Source organism: Danio aesculapii, chromosome 20, assembly GCF_903798145.1.
Source record: "Danio aesculapii chromosome 20, fDanAes4.1, whole genome shotgun sequence".
Taxonomy (NCBI): domain Eukaryota; kingdom Metazoa; phylum Chordata; class Actinopteri; order Cypriniformes; family Danionidae; genus Danio; species Danio aesculapii.
Window position 1 is genome coordinate 36116514 of NC_079454.1, and position 23231 is coordinate 36139744.

Here is a 23231-nt window from a genome sequence, read left to right on the forward strand (position 1 = left end):
AAAAAGTTTACCCCCTGATCGTCAATGTAAAAATCACACCCTGGGTGTAACCCCGGTGTCCTGGCCAAATTCCCTCCATCGGCCCTTACCCATCATGGCTTCCCAATCATCCATATCCACTGAATTGTCTTTGTCACTGTACACTCCACCAATAGCTGGTGTGTGCACTGGCATCGTTGTCCTGTGGCTGCAATCGCATCATCCAAGTGGATGCTGCACACTGGTGGTAGTGTGGAGAGACCCCCCTCATGATTGTGAAGTGCTTTGGGTAAGCAAAATTAGTCTGATTACTATATATTATCATATTTCACTGGAAATTAAGTAATATTATGATTTTGTTTTTGTAAGTTAAAATGTCCTGCTTTACTCTAAAACGTTGAATTATTTATTTGTTTGTTTTGTATTTTGTACATTGATTAATTTATTATTAAATTCTCAAACTTGTTTGCAAAGTTCCATTTGAGCATGGGTATAAGTAGACATAGGCTGAAGACCATAGGCTGGCTTTATGCAGATTTGTTACAGATCTAAGTAGTTGCAGAAGGGAAAGTGGAATTGCTGATAACTATTTTTGAGTATTTCAAATCTCTTCTTTCTTTTAGTACAGTAACTTTATTTGTTGTGCATTTAGATTTTTTAAACTTTGCACACGTTCACAAACAACTCCATTACACACTACATTATAAGTAATATTCGGAAAGCATAATAATGCACTTTGCGTGGATTCATTAAATCTGAAATTAGTTTAGTCTCTTTATTAATTCATATTTACACTTGAAATGCATTTTTCACACGTTATTTCCAGCCACTAGATTACATTAGTCGGCTCTTGCCCGAAAGCTCCTTTCAGGAAAAGCTTGGAGCTCTTGCTTTCACCCAGTCCTCATTAGACTAAGTGGGCAAGCTGTTGTGTTAAAGTGGAGGATTTTTAGAGATTGTGCTTGTAAGTGGTGTTAAGTGCCCGGTTCCTCGTGGCCTGATATTTGCATAGAGTGTGCTCTGATCCTTCCACTGAATGTCACAGCTAAAGATCCAACTGGACGCACTAGCATCTTTGTGTTTTTGTTATGCATGACCACTGCATTATACACAGTTATTGATCAGGGCCATATGTGTGTCCTGCTATTGATCATCCGTGGGACGTCCCAGCTGATTCCTAAGGAAACTGGAATTTCATTCACCGCCAGACATGGCTCATCGCACCTCAAAAGTCAAGAAGGGATCTCTTGTTACCTGTAAAGATCCTCTATCAAAGGAAAAAGATGCACAGTCGTTGCCTGAGGATAAAGCCACATTCATTTGAAGCAGCACAGGTGATTGGGTGACCTCATAAAGAGCTTTGTTTGGCCACACCGCCGACAGTATTAGCGCTTGTAGAACAGCTTTTTTTTCAACCAGAGGGCCTTGACCTACAAGTTGAAGTTTCCTCATACTTCACTATTTTTTTTTCCTTGAAATAATGGACTGAGCTCAATGCATGAATGAGAAGAGGGTCTAAATGAGTTGCTGAAATGTATCCAACGCCCCCATACAATGAGTCCCACCCCCTTCTCTTTATTTCTGTCTACAGCTGACCAGCTCTCCCTGTGGTAGGCATGAGGCAGAGCCAGATGGTGCTCACAGATGGTTATTGTGGTCTTAAAGTGGGATTACCTCCCTCTGCTCGCAGTCCGCTGCTCCTTAAGACAGCAGCCTGGGACAGAGCCACCCAATTATCACCTACACTATAACCCCTGCTGACCGGACCGGACCCCTTAATGCACCATTACAAAGTGAATGGCTTTTAGTCTGGCAGGAGGCATGCGACCAGGTTAACCAAATCTAACATCGATTTAAGTCGCGCCAAGTTTATCGTAGTTTAAAAGGGAGCTTAGCTGTGATTAGAGTCTTAAAGAGATAGTTCACCCAATAAATGAATGTCTGCTGTTAAAGAGATAGTTCACACTAAAATGAAAATTCTGTCAAACTTTTGAACACAAAAGAAGATATTTTGAAGAATGTTAGAAACTTGTAACCATTTACTTCCATAGTATTTGTTTTTCCAAATATGAATGTCAGTGGTCACAGGTTTCCAACATTCTTTTAAAAATCTTCCTTTGTATTCATCAGAACAAAAAACTCAAATTGGTTTGGAACAAGGGAAGGGATAGTAAGTAATTCTGTTTTTGGAAGAACTATCTCTTTAATTTATACATCTTCAGGCCATTCAAGATGTAGATCTTCTAGATGTAGATATTTTGCTTTACTAGATCATTAATGATGCCATCGAATGAAAATCTGGATATGCCTAGGCATTGCTATTTAATAATAAATGTTCAGTACATAGTTTGAGCATAGTTTGAGCACACATACTTGTTCTCATGTAAATACTGTGAGTTTACAAACAGACCAATCAGAATAAAACACCAATTCTGACAGTCCACACGTGATCATTAGATTAGATTAGATGATTAGATTCAACTTTATTGTCATTACACATGTACAAGTATAAGGCAACGAAATGCAGTTTAGGTCTAACCAGCAGTGCAATAACAGCAAGTGCAGGATACAGGTATAAGTTATAACGTGCAGTTATAGAAAAACTATGGTGATATTTACAGATGGATGTACTATGAACAGTATATACAGGTTGTATTTGCTATGAATAGAGATTTACAATAAATGAATATATGTACAGGATGCTATTAATAATCAGAAGTGTGCAGATAGATAAACATATTTACAAATGTCCATGTGCAGTGGGTATGTACAGTTCAAATAAATGAATCAGTGCAATGAATATGTGCAAATTTTTAAAATGTGCAAATGTTAAATGATGATGAGTGCAGTGATTGTGAGGGGTATAAGTTTGGACAACCAAACTGGTTGTGCATTAATATCCACAACCAATCTGTATTTGATTTCCCAAGGAGTATTCTAGTGAGATTGTAACAATGATTTTTTTTCCTTATTTTTAAGTTTCTCATACTAATCATAAGCATACTATCTATGGGGGACTCTTAATGTGAAAACTGGAGAGGCAGGAAGACCAAAGTGGCAGTTCTGTGAAACATGCAATCATGCATCTCAACCTCTTGTCAGAATGCAAAAAGCAGGATATACAGATCACAGATTTATTCCATTTATTGAGGTCTGTGAAATTTGCTGTTTATGTTTGTAATGAGGCAACAGACACATGTAAACCACTAAAATTGGTGTTTAATGCAAGCTTGTACATCGTTTTTATATCATTCAGCTCTTGCTTTGATTTGTCTAGAGTGAAAGGACTCCAATAACCATTATAAAGCTCATCTCTGTATGCAGAGGTTGATATTATTTCCTACCTGTTTTCATTTATGTTAAAGCTTCACAATTTAACTCTAAATACATCTCTGTCTGTTCTTAAATATAACTATTATTTTGCCTATATTTGATTCACGACACAATTCAGGAGTAAGCTATGCTCCTCTAATTGCTTAAACACAGCTCACTCACTCCTGTCTAAAATAAACCTCTCCACATCTTTAGTTGAGAAGCTTCTTAACAAGACTTTACTCAAGTTGTTGAAATATTTTTGAAGTATGATTATTTTGCATGTGTTTATTTCAGAGTACATCACCCTGTCTGTAATATTTAAAACCGTATAAAATCGAGTTTTTCATTGTAGGGGTAATTTCTGGGGTAATAAATAAGCAAATAAAACTGTTTCTGGAGAATTGTTGAGCTTACTTCTATGTAGATATCAGAGAACAATTTAAAATATTGAATGAATGCACTGTATGGCAGCTGAATTGATTTCAGATTCTTAACTGAAATCATGGTTCTCTGTGATTAAAAATGCAAGTCAATGACAACCAGCACTCTTTAAGAGTCACAATCTTGACTTTAGTCATGGCAATCTGATGTTTGTGTCAAAATAACATATGCGTAGAAGGAAAGAAAGTCAGATGTGTTGTATTGTTTATGAATATGTTTGTGTCTCTACTATTATCTCTAACAGCGTAGTTAATTTATTTATAAATTTAATGTAAAAATCTATAAACTTGATCTGTTATGAATATTTCCATATTATACGGTATGTTTTAAAACCTTGTTAGCTCATAGTGTTTATCTATGGACTCTGTGGAGCATATTTGTTTGGCTCAGAGCGTCTCGACTTTGTTAATTGGTTTAGCATGTCGTCTTCTGCTCTCTGCTGTTTGCGCTGTGGCACAGGACCGTGACGGTGAGAATGGCCCAATCAAGCCAAGACCCTCTTAGAAAGCAAAAGCGTTAGAAAGCAGACCTCAGTGACGGATTCAGCAAGAGGAGGGGATTGGTCACGGATCATGGTTGCGGAAAGATCTTTTGTGCATTGGGCTTGACTGTTAAAAAATATGATATTTTTTAATAAATATTTAGTTTTAAAATGTGAACTTAGGTAATTATGTTCCCTAAGCTGAACAAGCTCACCTAATGATTTAAAAGTGAAAGTTAAACAATCGTTTCAAGAATGCAAGAGTGAAATGTTGCTGAATTATGAAATCCTCATTTGGGCACTTTATACACTTGTAAGGATACACGGCCAAATGTTTGGCATCAGTAAGAATTAATTAAATTATTTATTTATTTATTTATAGAAATAATACTTTTATTTCAATCTGGTGTCAAAATCAAAATAATCAAAAGTGACAGTAGAGGCATTTATAATGTTACTAGATTTCCAATTCAAATATATTATTAAAAAAAAAGACTAATGTAGAAGACATGGGCCCGTTTCGGACAGTATGATAACCTTGGATAAAAATATGATGGTTTCAGGGTATCACGGTATTGTGATTACTACTCTAAAATAGGTTATTTTTAATGTCTGAGTTAAAAAAACAACAACTTTTTAACCCCATTGAACACAATATGTTTTATTTTAGGAAACATTTATAATATCTTGGAACAGTAAACATGTCAAGCTAAATAATTAAAATCAGTCATTGACCTCTGCTGTCTATTGATTTCAAAAACACAGATTTCTTTACAAAACATAAAAAACACATAAAAAAAACTTACACATACCTTAGGAAGAGTATAACAGAAAAATTTAACGGTTTTAAAACCTTGACTTTACCAAACAGCTGTAAACCTTGAAACAGGTTATGAAAAATGCCAATAATGTAGTATAATGTTTTCTATAAAAAAGGATGATAAATAAATGCAGTCATAACTAGGCCCACACGGAATCTGCCTGCGCAGAAATTCACAGATTTCCGCAGATTTTTAGCTCATCATTGAGTCTATTTATTTACTTGTGTAAATGTGTGTAAATTTATATTTATTCAGTTTTTAAATGAATTTCACTAATATTATTGACTAATATGAAAATGTTCATATGATTTATTTGCAATACAGTTTGTAAAGTAATATTTTCTTTCTTTTTAGTAGATACATTGTAAAAGGGACTTGCTTTATTTACCAATTAAGAGGATCTAATTCATTGTAAACATTTATATAAAAGTTAAAACTGTGTTATTTTTATTTCATATATGAAGTTTTTAGTTATAATGCACCCAAAATAATTCCACATAAATCTGCAGATTTTTTACTAAATTCTGCACAGAAATAGCTAAAAATGTCCGCAAATTCTGTCTGACCCTAGTCATAACTAACTAAAGTGACTACAATATAGAAAATCTCCATTACAAAAGTAGGAATGGTGGTTCTTTTTTATTTAATATTTAATATAAAAGTATAGTGGAATGATTCAAATGAATGAAAATTGCATTTATATAAAACAAATTCAATTAATTGTCCATCCTAGTTTTTTTAGTTGCTGTGCTGATTGAAAATTGATGAAGGATAAATGACATTTAAAGTGTATTCAAATGGAAAACAGATGTGTTAAATTGTATTTTATTTTTGTTTTATTAAATACATGCAGTCATATTGAGCTAAAGAGAACCTAAACAAAACAATATTACATACAGTAGTATTCCATGAAAAATGATAATATATATTTGTTAAAATTGAAGGAAATAATAAATATAATGTTTTAAGTATGTCATTTTAAAACAAAATTTATGGAAAATTTAATAAACTTCTATTACTATGCTTCTGTACTATATAGAGTATCTCTATAAAAAGCGTATGAATGGTGGTGCTTTATATTTAATATAAAAGTATTGAAATGATTCAAATGAATGGAAATTGTATTTATATAATACAAATTAAAACCCTTTCACTATCCTAGATTTTCAGTTGCTGCGCTCTTTGAAAATTGTTTAAGCTGAGAATAGAAATCGGGTTGAATTTAATAATAATAATTGAATTACTGACAAAAAAGCAACAACAACACAGCAGTGTATTATCTACAGTGCAGTTTAGACAGCATTGGACGCTTTATTATTCGGTGTGGACGAGGTCAAGTCATTATGGACTGAGTTCCACCACCCACTGAGTTCCTCAAAGACTTCACTGTGTCAAAGTCTTAATACATGCTTCATTTTAGGCCACTGTTCAGCTGTGAGACAGCAAGGGGGCGAATGCCTGCCTCTCACCTAACACACACACACACACACACACGCACACACACACACACACACACACACACTCACACAATATATCTTCATATCTTGCAGACAATTAATAATCAACAAAAAAATCTGTGTTTTGCACTATTCTTCTCACTCACTGAACTAACACTCTGCCAAAGATTGAAGATCACACACACACACAAACACACGCACATTGCATGAACTTGTAATGTCTTATTAGAGACGTTGACTGTGAAGTACAACAAAAACGTCTGAGCAGTAGCACTGAGTTTAAGGGTTTATGAGCTGTTGTGATTAATGATGTGCTGACACAGGTAAATCCCCTGGCTGTTTCAGTGAGATGTGTGTGTGTGTCCTTCAAAGTTTAACTTATTTCTTTTATAACGACCAACACTGTACTTGTGCCAGGCAGAGAACAGTTTGATTTATTGATATAGATAATATCAGATGTCTTAAACAACTTATGAACGGCGTATAAATCCCAGACATTTTAGAAATGTCCTGGCACAAATTATGTTATTTGAACTATAAATGGGGACACTGGATGTTTTTATTTTATTTTATTTTATTTTATTTTATTTTATTTTATTTTATTTTATTTTATTTTATTTTATTTTATTTTATTTTATTTTATTTTATTTTAATTTATTTTAATTTAATTTAATTTAATTTATTTTTATATATTTTATTTTATTTTATTTTATTTTAATTTATTTTATTTTAATTTATTTTATTTTAATATATTTTATTTTATTTTATTTTATTATTTATTTTGTTTTTATAATTAATTTATTTTATTTGATTGGATTATTTTTTATATATTTATTTATTTTATTATTTTTATTTTATTTTATTATTTGTTATTTACGCAAATATATTTTATATAGATAGATAATTTTTTTTAATAAAATCCAATAATTTATATATAAGTATATAGATTCAAATTCACATATGGTAAAATCAATATTAATGTTATTTAATGAGTGCTTTTATATATTTATATAAATTTTACCATAAAAAGAATATGACTAAATGTTTAAAATGTTATATATGTTATATATATATATATATATATATTTATACATATATATTATATATATATTTAACAATTCTGTCTGATTCTTGAATCTGATTGGTTGACAGCTGTTTTTTTAGTCATATTTATTGGATTACTTTCTTCAATTGTAATTATAATTTTTTTTTTTATATAATATTGTAATTTGTCCATATTTATATATTGTTATTTTCCATGGAATACTATGTAATACTGTTTTATTAAGGTCCTGGTTTGGTTTTAAAAAATTTTTGTAATTGTGTTTTGTGTATATGTAGAGATATCAAACCAGACAATATACTGATGGACATGAATGGTCACATCCGGCTGGCTGACTTTGGCTCCTGCCTCAAACTCATGGAAGACGGGACAGTGAGTTTAAGCTACAATGCTGAAGTTGTCAAGCACATGATTATTTTTTGCTGTAGTGTATCTTCTCGTCTTGTTGCACCTGTTTTCTCTTAGGTCCAGTCCTCTGTAGCAGTTGGGACCCCGGACTACATCTCACCAGAGATCCTGCAGGCTATGGAGGACGGGAAGGGAAAGTACGGGCCCGAGTGTGACTGGTGGTCTTTGGGGGTCTGCATGTATGAGATGCTGTATGGAGAGACGCCTTTTTATGCTGAATCCCTGGTGGAGACATATGGAAAGATCATGAACCATAAGGTTAGTTTGCATCAAATGCCAACAAGTATTTCTGTGCCACATGCTTTTCCAGTGTGAAGTTAAAGGTGATGTGTGTCATTTTTTTAATGTGAAAAGATTTAGAAAGACCTTTATTTTGACAATTTTTATTGTGGATTCCTTTGAACATTATAAACACACTGTGTTGCTATCAAAATGTAACATGGTGATCAGGAAAAAGACTTTTTATGTACTTTTGTGATGCCATTGGTGCAAAAATTACACACTTCTCCTTTAATCGTTGAGGTGCCCTGTTTGCGGTTGAGTAACTAATAGATGTAGTTCACCCAAAACATGAAAATTGTTTCATTATTTATTCAAAACCTGTTTGAGTTTTTGTTTTCTAATGAATAGAGGATATTTTGAAGAATGTCTTCAAAATATCTTCTTTAGTATTCAGCAGAAGAAAAGAGGTTTGGAACCACTTGAGGGTGATTAAATTGTTAATAAATTATACACTACCTGACAAAAGTCTTGTCGTTGATCCCAGTTGTAAGAGCAATACATAATAACTTGACTTCTAGTTGATAATTTGGAAAAGTGGCAGAAGGTAGAATTTGCCTATGAATCTCCTGTCGAACTGCATCTTAATCATCACAAATACTGCAGAAGACCTATTGGAACCCGCATGGACCCAAGATGCTCATAGAAATCAGTCAAGTTTGGTGAAGGAAAAATCATAGTTTGGGGTTGCATTCAGTATGGGGGCGTGTGAGAGATCTGCAAAGGGGATGGCAACATCAACAGCCTGAGGTATCGTATCAAGACATTTATGCTGCCCATTACATTACAAAGAGGGCAAATTCTTCAGCAGGATAGCGCTCCTCCTCATACTTCAGCCTTCACATCAAAGTTCCTGAAAGCAAAGAAGGTCAAGGTGCTCCAGGATTGGCCAGCCCAATAACCAGACATGAACATTATTGAGCATGTCTGAGGTAAGATGAAGGATGAGGCATTGGAGATGAATCCAAAGAATCTTGATGAACTCTAGGAGTCCTGCAAGAACTTTTTCTTTGACATTCCAGATGACTTTATTAATAAGTTATTTGAGTCATTACAGAGATGTATGAATGCAGTCCTCCAAGCTCACGGGAGTCATACACAATATTTATTCTTTTTCCACTGCACTATGACTTTATATTCTATACTGTACATTATTTCTGGTAGTGACAAGACTTTTGTCTAAGCAGAGTCAGATCTTACTGTTCTAATTAAATAATTAAAAATCAAGGCATGATCATATTTTATTTTGGCAAAATAAGCATAATGTAGAGGCCTTTGCCTTTCATATAAGCCACTTTTAAAACCAAATGATCAACTAGAAGTCAAGTTATCAATTGTCGTTCCTAAAACTTGGACAGGCAATAGACTTTTGTCAGGCAGTGGTTTTTTGTTTTTTTTTGGTGAATTATTCCCTTGATAATCCATTCCTTTTTTAGTTCACCAGTGCAATATTAGTTTGTGTCTTGCATTTAGTATAAAACCCCAAAACAGCAACCATGGATTTGATTTAGAAATTCTTTTTGTCTTTCCTTCACTATTTTATTCTGGATTAGTCATCTCAACCTAACGATGAGGTAAAAACAACACCTTTTCATCAAAGTTTATTTAGTTTTGTACCAAGCACATCTTAAACCACTGTGAAGGTCCCGATATACTTCAAGCAAAATCAAAGAATGAAGTGGTGTGATGTCAGTTTAACCAAAATCAGGCAAAACTTAAACTTAGTTTGCAGTTAATACAGCATGAACTTTCCAGAAGAGTTGATAAACACCATAGTAGATGTGGCCCTGTGGCTCCGCCTTTTTTGACTTGGAAATATTCTTAGGTTCACTTCCTCTGTTCAGTCCATTGAGGTCAAGCATCTACTAGTAAAAACATGAACACAGAAAAGCTGCTTTAAACGGACATGCAATTCTGATTGAAAGCAACATTGACCATTATTTTTCAGGATTAATACTGTAAAGTCAGTCTACTGTATATAGTGCTATATAAAGAAGGATGATGTGACTTGTCTTGGATTGTCTTTCTTCCTATTGTCCACATCGTTTTTACTGATGCTTTCTTAACTGGGTACTACTGATACTACTACAGCAATCACTGCTACTACATCTACATCGACAACATCTACTACTGATACTACTTCACCAGCAACGACTACTACTACTATTACTACTACAACAACAACAACACCACCTTTACTACTTCTGATACCACTATACCAACGACATCTACTACTACAGGAACTACTACAACTACTACTTCAATAATCACAACTACAATCAATACTACTACAATGACTACTACTACTACTACTACAACAACTACAGCAACCTTAATAATGACAATGGGATAAATACTTATAATAATGATAATGAGGAGATAACAGTAGGGCAAGTCAAAACAGTGATAATAATAATAGTAATGATAACAAAAGTAAAAGTAATATCATTAATGATAGAAGTGACGAGGTGAATGGAGGTTGGGAAATCAAGAAGAGGACAAATAATAATAATAATAACAACAATAATAATAATAATAATAATAATAATTTTTTTAATGATAATAGTAGTAAGTAGAAGTAGAAAGAGAGAGGAAAGAGAGGAAAAAAAAAAAGTATATCGGGTCCTTAATTACAATACTGAGTGATGATGACTGATTGAGCTTCACTGTGCTCTTCTAAACTATATTTGAACTCTTTCTTTTTCAGGAGCGCTTCCAGTTCCCTCTTCAAGTGACGGATGTGTCCGAGGATGCTAAAGATCTTGTTCGGCGGCTGATCTGCAGTAGAGAACACCGGCTGGGCCAGAACGGTATCGAAGACTTTAAGCAGCACCCCTTTTTCACAGGCATCGACTGGGACAACATCCGCACATGTGAAGCCCCCTACATCCCTGAAGTCAGCAGTCCCACTGACACCTCCAACTTTGACGTGGATGACGATTGCCTCAAAAACTGTGTATGCTGTGTCTGTTTGAATATAGTCTTGTCTGTGTAGTTGATTGTTTATGCAGAGATGCATTTCCTCTTTTATGTGTGCCACTATATAGTACTGGATGGTTTTAATTGATAGTTGAATCATGCATTGCTTTTCTGTAATGTTTTAGGAAACTTTGCCTCCACCTTCACACACAACATTTTCTGGACACCACCTCCCATTCGTAGGCTTCACCTACACAAGTAAATGGTGAGTCAGATGACTCTTTATTCATCATGCATTTAAGAATGCACACAACTTAGTATTTGAGTGGGTTTTTTGGAAATAATTTAATACTGTTACTCAACAATGATGCATTATTTAATCAAAAAGGATTTAATCCAGGAGTTCATTAAGGAACACTGACTTTTTTCAGCAATTATTTTATAACGTTATATGTAAGTATATAAGACATGCTAATTGAAATCAGTATAGTATAATGATCGTGTAAAGGTCACGTAACTAGACTAAAGCAATGATGCTGATACTATTTATATGTGATACACACACATACATAGAAACAAATCTGTACAAAATAATTTTGTTACATGAATATATAAATTTATATGTAAAACTTGTATCATATACACATATATTTTATATCTAAATATAAATAAAGGATTTCTGAAATATACACATGCCTGTGTGTATTTATAAATCTATAGTAAATAAACACAGTACACAAATTTCAATTGTCAAAACTTTTATTTTGGATGCAATTAATCACGATTCAACTCAAATAGAAAACAGTTATTTTAAATGGCAATAATACTTCACAGTAATACTGTTTTTGCTGTAAACTCTGATCAAATAAAAGGAACCAGTCTGAAATGTCTTGTATGGTAGTGTATTTTGCATAATTAATAATATTACTGTGGTTATTATTATTGCATTATATTGTATTTTATTAATATGTTTATGCGTTATTGTGAAGCACACTGTCAGATCGAGGGTGTTTGCGGGAATCGGTCGGACCTGCACAGGTGGATGCTCATGTTCAGCGTAGCCTGGAGGAGAGTCTGGCCTCTGAAGCCTATGAGAGGAGGATCCGACGGTTAGAGCAGGAGAAAACCGAACTTACCCGTAAACTACAGGGTGAGGACACTAACACATCCATACTAAATCACATTATTCCTCCTGTCTCTCTGAAATATCTTTTTCGCCTTTAGAGTCTACACAAACAGTGCAAGCACTGCAATACCCTGATTCAGACGCCCCGGTTAATGCTAATAAAGAAGTGGAGATCCGAAGTTTAAAGAGTGAGATCGACATCCTGAAAAAACAGATAGCAGGTGAGAGCTCGAAATTGAATCGGAGCACAATCAAACTTCTTTATTGTACTAGATTGATTACTCTTTGATGGTGATGACATCTCCTAATAAAGACTGTAAAATGTTTTGACATGTCAGACTCTGGTCAGATTGAGCAGCAGTTGGAGGACGCCAGCACAGCCCGAAGAGACCTGGAAGACTCTTCTAAGGTCGTCAGGAGCTTAGAGAAACAGTTGAAGAGTGTCACACAAGAGAAAGATGATCTGCATAAGGTACCTTTTCTGTTAGAAAAGCTGAAGCTAAAGCTAGTCATTTAGGCCAAAATATTAGAAGAATTTGTAACCAAATTTGCTGATCTTATATGGTTTAAGCTGCCCTAGCTGATTTCCAAGCATTTGGTCAGTCGGCTAATTGAAAAATGGTCAGAAACTTCTCTAAAACCACCTAAACAAGTTTTTTGCTAGATTGGAAGCCCATGTAACAAATTTAAAGGGGTAGTTCAGCCAAAAATGAAGCCATCCCCCATCATTTACTCAGTCTTTGCTTGTTCCAAGTGTCTTTCTTTTATTGAACACATCCGAAGTTATACTGAAGAATGTTGGAAAAAAGCATCCATCGACTTCCATAGTATGGATGTCAGTAGCTGATTCCCCCCCAGCATTATTCAGAATATCATGTTCTGTGTTCAGCATAAGAAGAAACTGGGTGATAGTAAATAATGAGGCCAGTGCTGTGTTTTCAGATCTAACAATACAACAATTTTTGATTCATCATAACACATCATAACCACACAATTGTTCTTGTCCAAGAATTCATTATACACACGTATAAGATCTGCTATATATGCATATGCATATGATGTCAGTGCAGTTAAATTGCTAAATATTAGATGTCTCTTAAGGGGCTTTCACACTAACACTTCTTCGTGTTGATAGGTTTGTTTGATGTCAGAGTTTGGTTTGTTTGTACAATGCATATACTTTATTCTAAACACAGATGCAAACCATACCCAAATACACTTAATAATAATAAAGTAGCACAGTTAATTTCTGATGTGAACACATTTAAAGTAAAATCATGGAGACACTATCAATGGCATGAATCAGTCCAAATGTGAATTTTAGATGCTTTATTTTACGACAAGCGTGACTGACATGCTGCAAGCAGAGAGAGAATTTGCATATCATTACCCCACACATTCATCAGAAAGGAACCAAAAACTACCCTTTGAATCAATCAAATCAATCAAATTGGGTTTCAGATCATGCAGTCGACCCTACTATAAAAGCATAATAACTAAACAAGCCAAATGGTCACAGTGACCTGAGCTGAATTTCAGTTTATAGCTTGCTGTTCAACAGATTACTCTTTTGCTCAGTAACTAGTGAGAGTTACAGTAACGTTGCTTTTGTTACAATTCTGTAAAGGAGCTTGTGGGTTTGACAGAGAAGGTGAAGGCTCAGGGGAAGGAGCTAAAGGATGCTCACAGTCAAAAGAAGATGGCCATAAAGGAGTTCACTGAGCTGAACGAACAGCTGAGCGATGTTCGCTCACAAAAGCAGCGCCTCAGCCGACAGTTCAAAGACAAGGAAGAGGAGATGGAAGGAGTGTCACAAAAACTGGAGGCTCTACGGCTGGAGATACGCAAGGCTGAGAGAATGCGCAAAGAGGTACATCATGCATTAACACCAGCCACACTACTCCATGCATCTGAGAAAACGTCTTCCAATTCTTAGTGTGCTTTACACTGGTGAGTGGGCTTGACAAACCACCTGCAGATAGCACACGTTTTTTCTCCCTGTGCACCAGACACCTTTTAAGCTCCTCATTCTTTTTGGAAAACATTGTGCGATTCTGAGTGCGCTCTATACATGTGAGTGGGCCTGACAAACCACCTGTAGGACACACTCTCTCCTCTCTGTATGCTCAGAGGAAAATTGGACTTTTCCATTTATATACTGCAAATCTCTGATGATTGAAAGTGCTTCTTTTATCCTCGCTTGTATCTTGCTTTGGATAAAAGAATCTGCTAAATGAGTAAATGTTTAAATGTAAAAATGTGAAGCACACTGGTGTTTGAAATCGTCATGTAAGCCAAGTCAAAATAGATTTCATTTTGATGCTGTGCCCCTGCACTCGAGTCATGTTTGTGGCTGCATATTGAATTTTTGTGGTGTTTTTTTACTTAGTTGGAGGCCCAGGCTGAGGAACATGCAGCAGAAGCTCAGAAGGAGAGGAAGGTTCGAGAAAGAACAGAACAGTACAGCAAACAACTAGAGGAGGAGCTCGAGGGCATGAAGGTGACAGTGCAGCCTTTTTTGTTTATCTTTTATATCCTACATAGATATATACTGCTGTGATTTAGGTTAAAAAGGGCAAACACTCAGTACATAGTAAACAACCTGTAAGAATTGGCAAAGCAGTCATGATCACTTAATAAAAAAAAGTTAGGCCTCATTAATTAACTTATGCTATTGTTATGCCTTCCATCCACACTATACCCAGAGTTTTTGACTGTGATGCTCGTTTTCAGCTGTATAGCGTGAATGGAGATCTTTTCGCAAACACTCTATGAAACACTATGTGTGGATGCCGATCGTTGACATTCTAAAACATCATTTTCAAAACTAAAACTAATTAAATAAAGTGCCTTTCTCAGACTTGTGTGGTTCAGGGACATTACTATTAGATCCAATATAGTCTAAAAATCCAGCATCCAATATATTCTTAAACTTTAACACTGAAACCTGAACTGACACGGATTCAATTTACTATGATCTTTCATGTGAAGATGCTTTGACACAATCTACATTGTAAAAGCGCTATACAAATAAAGGTGAATTGAATTGAATTGAATTCTAATAATCCAGCATCAAAATTTGTCTTGTTGTCTTCAGAGTAGGACTGGCAAAAATGATCAAAACAAGATTTTCCATATTAGTCCATATGGATAAATATGGAGAAATGTCAATGTTTTAAATGTGAATTGAGAGAAAGCTGTAGAAACCAGACAGTTCATTTGTTAAACTACTATTTTAATGTCAAAAGATCAGAGAGATGATGTCCTTCTCTGAGTTTGACGGCTTGGGTGAATTATGCTTAGGTGAAACCGTTAGTTTGCTGTCAGTGAAAGATGAAATGAGGACTGCAAAAATAAAAGTAGGACTGGCAAAAATGATCAAGACAAGATTTTTCATATCAGTCCATATGGATAATTATCATGATAAATGTCATATTTCAATTTCTTTAAAGTTTTAAATGTGAATTGAGAGAAAGCTGTAGAAACCAGACAGTTTATTTGTTAAACTACTATTTTAATGTCAGACGATCAGAGAGATTATGTCCTTCTCTGAGTTTGATCGCTTGGGTGAATTATGCTTAGGTGAAACCGTTAGTTTGCTGTCAGTGAAAGATGAAAGGAGGACTGCAAAAATAAAAGCCAACCCCCTACTCAATATTCTCTTTTACTTAAAAATGCTTTTCACACTGAAATAGTCAGCAGCAACTTCTGGTTCATGATTGCTTGGATCTTGTCTTTTAATTTACACTCATGTCTGTGTGTCTGGGTGATCTTGCAGCATTTGAAGCAGGCTGGGCCTCCTCACGCAGCTGCGAGCTCAGACCAGCAGCAGGAGCTGATGCGTGTTCGGGCCGAGCTGGAGAAGAAGAGCGTGCAGTATGAGGAGGAGATGTGTCGCAGAGAGATGCTTCACAGCAGTGAGATGAAGAACCTCCAGAAAGAGCTACGAGACGCCGAGGGTCAACACCTCACCCATCAGAAAGACATACACGTGCTTAAAGACAAACTGGAGAAAACCCGCAGAGAAAGGTATGTGTGTGTGGCTATTCATAAGCAGATATCTGTGTGAAGTACATTTCCATTTCTCTTTATCTTTTAGTGATTTATCAGGTAATTGTTCAACTGTTGGCATTCTCTGTGTTTGCATAAGAAGAAATTTACAGCTTTTCTTGTTTGCTGCCAACTTAGTCAGGAAGGGCCAGTCTGAGGACCCGCAGTTTGTATTTATGTGACATTTAAAGGTATAAATTTTAAGTTCCATGTATTGAATATAGTGTCAAAATTGTTGTCGGACCTTCAGTACCAAGTTGATAATCCAATTTCAAAAAGAGTTTAGCTTTCCTGCCGCACTGGTATTCAGTACCTAGTGAATGCCTTCAAACAGTCCTGTGTGAGAATAGTGTAGTAGTTCGGCCATCTGTTTTGTTTACATGTTTTCTTTTTTGGGATGTTTTTTTTTTTATATGATCTTTTTAATGCAAATTACTTACTATTTTAACGTATTTTAACTTATTATTAATCTTAACCAGGCTTTTTCCTACATCCATCAAATTTTGTACCTTCGCCACCTTTTGACAAAAACCAGGCAGGCAGTAATAACTACCGACAGACCCCAAGGGATGCTCAAGCACTGGTCATGTTTTAGAATTGCTTTTAATGTTAGCTTATTCAAATAAGATAATGTTTTACTAGGTAAGATTAAAAGTAATGGCTTTCAAGTAGCAATGATCGGGATACCACCTCCGCCTCATTTTAAGTCGGAATAACATTAACAATTACCAAATTTCATTTATTTAACATTCTAGGCCCAAACTTACAGCTGGCATCAGCTCAAACTTTCTTTTGGTCATTAAAACAGTACTGTCTGTATTTACTAAACACATGCAAAGAAGAATAACACTGAAAAGCCATGTACACAGCTTATTTTGCACCTGACCTTATCCTATATGCACATGCAGAAGCTTCAAAGTCAGACGCAAATTTAATGGGATGGAAGAATTTTTAAAAATCACACAACATGATTTACTAATGTTTGCGTACCTGAAATCTTGTGTATTTGCACCAATATTTAACATCTAAAAAAGCATCGAATAAAAATTCATTTACTGAACTCTCTTCTCTCCATTAAGCGTTACTTTAGAGATTTTTAAAAGAATAAACATTTCACAGGACATCTTATAATTTTGATTTCAACTGTGTATGTACTGGGGTTAGATGATGAGACTGAAATTACTGGTTTTAGACCACAATAACTCATTAGTATAGTGTAGGACCTCCCTTTTCAGTCAAAACTGCATCAGTTTGTCTTGGAAATGACAGTTATGAGTCCTGCACAGTGGCCAGATGGATTCTGAGCCATTCTTCTAGCAGAATGGTGGCCAGCTCAGTACATGATGCTGGTGGAGAAAAAAGTTTTCTGACTCACTCCTCCAAAACACGCCAAAGTGGCTGAATAATATTTAGATCAGGTGACTGTGCAGGCCATGGGAGATGTTTCATTACAACTTCACTTTTATGTTCATCAAACCAATCTGTCACCAGTCTTGCTGTGTGTAATTGTGCATCCTGATATACAGCACTGCCTTCAGGATACAATGTTTGAACCATTGGGTGCACATGATCCTCCAGAATGGTTTGGATGTCCTTGGCAGTGAGGCTCCCATCTAGCACAAGTATTGAGCCTAAAAAATGCCATGATATTACAGCCCAAACCATCACTGATCCACTCTCATGCTTCACTCTGGACATACAACAGTCTGGGTGATATGATTCTTTGGGGCTTCTCCACACCATAACTCTCCTGGATGTGGGAAAGACAATGAAGATATTTTAAGCAAAACTCTGCTATTACACCGCTAATTAAACCTTCACGCTCTGCTCTTACTGGTGGAATCAATGAAGATTGGCCACCAGGCTGGTAAAATTTAGCCATGAATCCTCCAACACTATAAGCATATGGTACCAAAACTGAAATCAGATGAAAAATCTATGGAAATGTTTATATTTTAGCAATCTAAAAATTACAATTACATAATTAGAATCTATTTATATTTAGCAACTCTTGAGGCTAAAAACACCACAAGCGTCATGTGTGTAGTGTCATTATGTAAAGTAAAAAAAACAACGTTTATTCACAGACATGCAAAACATACAGACATATTTGGTCCTTTTGCATTTTATTATTCTCATACACAGCACTACTTTTTCATCTGAACTTGTCTGAATTTTGTCAGATCATGGAAATCATACGTCCCTAATGCAACACTTACTGAAAATAATAAACTGTGGCTTGTGGACAGTTCCTTCTCATGATATACAGTATGAAGTTGTTCATTAGCTTTGTTGAGTCACCAAAGGGTTTCTTTACGTTGAATTGTTTATATTAAATAACCTAATGGAATACGAGTGTATTGTAAACACCTCCTGTACATTGTTATGTTTTCAACAGTCAAATCGAGCGAGAAGAGTTTGAGAGAGAGTACAAGCAGAAGTATGAGAGGGAAAAAGCCCATCTGACAGACGAAAACAAGAAGCTGAGTGCCGAAGTGGAGAAGGTGAGATCTCTATCGCTCTCAACAACACATGTGCTCATGATATTCATTATGTGTCTTTCTCTCATCACGAAAAGCATACATCAAACCCCCCCAACCCCGCCTCCCCGGTCTGTAATTCCCCCTTCCCTCTGGCACTCTTTCCCCAAATCCGCTGACATTCCTAGAGAGAGATCGCAACCGCACACACTTACACTGGATTGCTTCTTGGCTCAGCCACTGTTTTCTTTGGACCGCGTGATAAAATCGGAATAAGCCAGTCAAATAATTCTGCAAGTTTGGACGTATCAGATATTAAAGGGCTCCTTATTTTTGGTGGCATGGATATTAAGCATTTTTCATTCTGTAAAAAAGAAATACCTGGAAACCCAAAACACAAAAGGCAGTTTAAAACAATAGCGGAGCAGGCCAGGGCTGTCATGTCAAATGCCAGATTGGACGGGGTTTAGAAACATAAGCAAGAACGATGGCATTTGGAAGGAATTGAAGCAGGATGTGAGATGGTTGAATAAATTCACATTCCTATAAAAGAGCTCTGCAGAGGTTTTGTGTAGACTCGGTGTAAAGTATTTTGTTTGCTTCCTGTCTTTTGTATAGCGTTCACTTTCCTGTCGAAGATAGAATCAGTAATAACTAGGGTGGATCAGGGGTATTTGACAATCTGTGCTGTTACTTTATAAATCGATCAGACAATAAAATGAATACATTTATATTTGTAATAATATGTAGTATTTGTATATTTTTAATTAAAAGAGTTAGTTCGCCCCAAAATGAAAAAATATGTTAGTAATTATTCACTCTTATGTCGTTCTAAACCCATGAGACCTTCGTTCGTCTTTGGAACACAAAGTAAGATATTTGAGATAAAATCTGAGAGTTAATATCTTAATTTGTGTTCTGAAGATGGGGTGTGGAGAGGAAAGAGTAAAGTAGCGCATTACTTTTCAAAATTAAGTAATAATATTTGAGTTACTTTTTTAAAAATATAATGCGAGTTACTTTTTAGTTTAGTTATTTCGCTTTAAAAAATTAATTGCTTATCATTTTATAGCTTTTTTATTGTTTAAATATAATTAATCCTTATATTTATTTAATTTTTTTTTACAGTGCATCCAGAAAGTATTCATAGCGCTTCACTTTTCCACATTTTTTATGTTACATCCTTATTCCAAAATAGATTAAATTAATTTATTTCCTCAAAATTCTACACACAATAGCCCATAATGACAATGTGAAAAAAGAGTTTTTGAAATTGTCGCAAATTTATTAAACATAAAAAACCTGAAAAATCACATCTACATAAGTATTCACAGCCTTTGCTGTGAATTGTCTGTAGACCTCCGAGACAGGATTGTCTCGAGGCACAAGGCTGGGGAAGGTTACAGAAAAATTTCTGCTGCTCTGAAGGTTCCAGTGAGCACAGTAGCCTCCATCATCTGTAAGTGGAAGATGTTTGGAACCACCAGGACTCTTCCTAGAGCTGGCCGGCCATCTAAGCTGAGTGATCAGGGGAGAAGGGCATTAGTCAAGGAGGTGATCAATAACCCAATGGTCACTCTGTCTGAGCTCCAGCGTTCTTCTGTGGAGAGAGGAGAACCTTACAGAAGGACAACCATCTGTACAGCAATCCGCCAATCAGGCTTGTATGGTAGAGTGGCCAGACGGAAGCCACTCCCCACCTGGAATTTGCCACAAGGCATCTGAAGGACTCTCAGACCATAAGAAACAAAAGTCTCTGGTCTAATGAGACTAAAATTGAATGCCAGGCATTACGTTTGGAGAAAACCAGGCACTGCTCATCACCAGGCTAATACCATCCCTACAATGAAGCATGGTGGTGGCAGCATCATACTGTGGGGATGTTTTTCAGCAACAGGAGCTGGAAAACTAGTCAGGATAGAGGGAAAGATGAATGCAGCAATGTACAGAGACATCCTGAATGAAAACCTGCTTCAGAGTGCTCTTAACCTTAGACTGGGGTGACGGTTTGTCTTCCAGCATGACAATAACCCAAAGCACACTGCCAAAATATCAATGGAGTATCAACAACTCGGTAATGTCCTTGAGTGGCCCAGCCAGAGCCCATACTTAAATCCTATTGAACATCTCTGGAGAAATCTGAAAATGGCTGTACACCATCGCTTCCCATCCAACCTGATAGAGCTCAAGAGGGACTGCAAAGAGAAATGGGCAAAAATTCTCAAAGACAGGTGTGCCAAGCTTGTGGCATCATATTCAATAAGACTTGAGGCTGTAATTGCTGCCAAAGGTGCATCAACAAAGTATTGAACAAAGGCTGTGAATACTTATGTACATGTGCTTGTTCAGGTTTTTATTTTTAATAAATTTGCAACAAATTCAAAAACTCTTTTTTCACATTGTCATTGTCATTGTCACATGGGCTATTGTGTGTAGAATTTTGAGGAAATAAATAAATTTAATCCATTTTGGAATAAGGCTGTAACATAAAAAACTGTGGAAAAAGTGAAGTGCTATGAATACTTTGCGGGTGCATTATACATACAATTATAGTATTTTTTGTATTTACAATATTTCATAATATTTATAGTGTTTTAGTATTTTATAGCATGTATGCAGTATTTATATAGTATTTATTAGTATTTAGAATTTTGAAGTGTATTTAAATTTAGTTTGTTTGTAATTCTTTTTCATTTGCTTTTATCATATTTTTGTTTTTAATAATTATATTATTTTCTCATTAAATTATTTTTTTTCAATAACCTGCATTATATTTAAAAATATATATTACAAATCAATTCTCTTTCAAGTTTAAGTGTGAACTAACCCTTCATGTGAAATGCACTAACAATTACCGCCAGTACTATGTTTTTATTATTTGTTTACAATTATAGTTCTTATTAGCACATTACTTTTGAACTTCCATAACCTTAAAACATTATTTAAAAATTGCCACTTAAGTTAGGTGTAAAATCTAATATATCTCATATTACAATAAATACTTGTATCATGTCGAATAAATATCTAAACATGAATGTGTGTTTGGTTTAGTCTCATTTAACAGTATCAGTTGTGCAGCACACATAACCCCATGTTTCCGCATCCTCTCATCCATACTCCTCTGTCTCTGTGGTCTGTCGGTGTCTTCAGTTGAACGGTCAGTTTGAGCAGCTGAGCAGCAGTCACCGGCAGCTGGAGGAGGAGATGAGAGAACTGGCTGATAAGAAGGAGAGTGTTGCCCACTGGGAGGCCCAGATCACCGAGATCATTCAGTGGTGAGTGAAGCCCCCTGCCTGCAGCATTACAACATTACACCTGCACACACAAACACTACATCATGATCTTCATACACATCTGATTTCTGTCATTACTACCTAATTGTAATATTTGCAAGAATTTTATTCACAATAAAGATCCCTCTTTTTTTTAAGAAATAAAATCACTGTAAAACATTGCATTCTGAATAATCAGAGAAATCAAAAGGGGTTTAAATGGTTTGTAGGCAAATAATAAATAATTATTCAAGTGCCTACCATCAGTGTTGGGTAAGTTCCTAAAAAGGAATTACAAGTTATGTAATTAAAATTGCATTAAATTACTTTTCTAATTACGTTGTCTGAAAGTAATTTTATTGTGTTGGTAAGTTACTTTAAAATAGAATTAATTGGTAATTACACCATTAAAATTGCATTTTAATTACTTTTCTATTTTGTCTAAAAGTAATTGAATTACTCAATAAGTTATATACTACTAACAATCTGTGTAAAGCTCAACGCATAGACAATAGACTTTTTTTATTTGAGTTTAACAGGGCCTTTTACCTTTATTAGAAAATACTTAAGAAAAGCTAAACATTAAGTGTATCAAAACATTAAATGGTTCAGCCTTCATGTTTCAGACTTTTGATACACATTTCATTAATTTCTATCTCAGTCCATTGTTTCTTAAGCATGATAAAATGTAACATTCTTAAGTTGAAACATATGGTTATGCAAAATATCTCAATGATTTGATATATACAGAACTGTTGGGTATTTAAAGCAACTGCTTTATATGTAACTAATATTCTTTTAATAAACTTTATTAATAAACAAATTAAATTAACGAAAAATTAAAAGTAATTCCTTAATTTAATCTTTCAGCAAAAAAGGGCCCATCTTTTTATTTACCTTTTTAGACAGAACAGAAAAACAACACTAAGAGAAAGCACATAATCAAACAAATCCCATACACAAAAGTCATACATAACCATCACACTTACAAAAAACAACAATTTACATTAAGCACAATTGGTCTCCACAAAAGTTAGAAAAGTAGTAAAACGCTTGGTTGCCAAGTAGTAAAGAATCTCTTCTATTACCCTTTCATTGAACAATAAAGCTTTTCTAATTTAATCCAGTGTTTAAATGTTG

The 23231-nt window shown here is 35.1% G+C and overlaps 1 protein-coding gene across 4 annotated transcripts in view; it reads left to right on the forward strand.

The window, feature by feature from the left end:
• cdc42bpab (CDC42 binding protein kinase alpha (DMPK-like) b) overlaps positions 1-23231 on the forward strand; it is a 119621-nt gene that overhangs the window by 57596 nt on the left and 38794 nt on the right. For all 4 annotated transcript variants that reach the window (XM_056480923.1, XM_056480924.1, XM_056480920.1 and 1 more), the window contains exons 6-17: positions 7836-7929; positions 8023-8223; positions 10952-11200; positions 11349-11428; positions 12153-12313; positions 12388-12510; positions 12628-12761; positions 13917-14159; positions 14679-14789; positions 16068-16318; positions 18738-18843; positions 21970-22094. In XM_056480923.1, the coding sequence (XP_056336898.1) occupies positions 7836-7929; positions 8023-8223; positions 10952-11200; positions 11349-11428; positions 12153-12313; positions 12388-12510; positions 12628-12761; positions 13917-14159; positions 14679-14789; positions 16068-16318; positions 18738-18843; positions 21970-22094 (1878 nt within the window). The remainder of the gene's footprint in view (positions 1-7835; positions 7930-8022; positions 8224-10951; positions 11201-11348; positions 11429-12152; positions 12314-12387; positions 12511-12627; positions 12762-13916; positions 14160-14678; positions 14790-16067; positions 16319-18737; positions 18844-21969; positions 22095-23231) is intronic.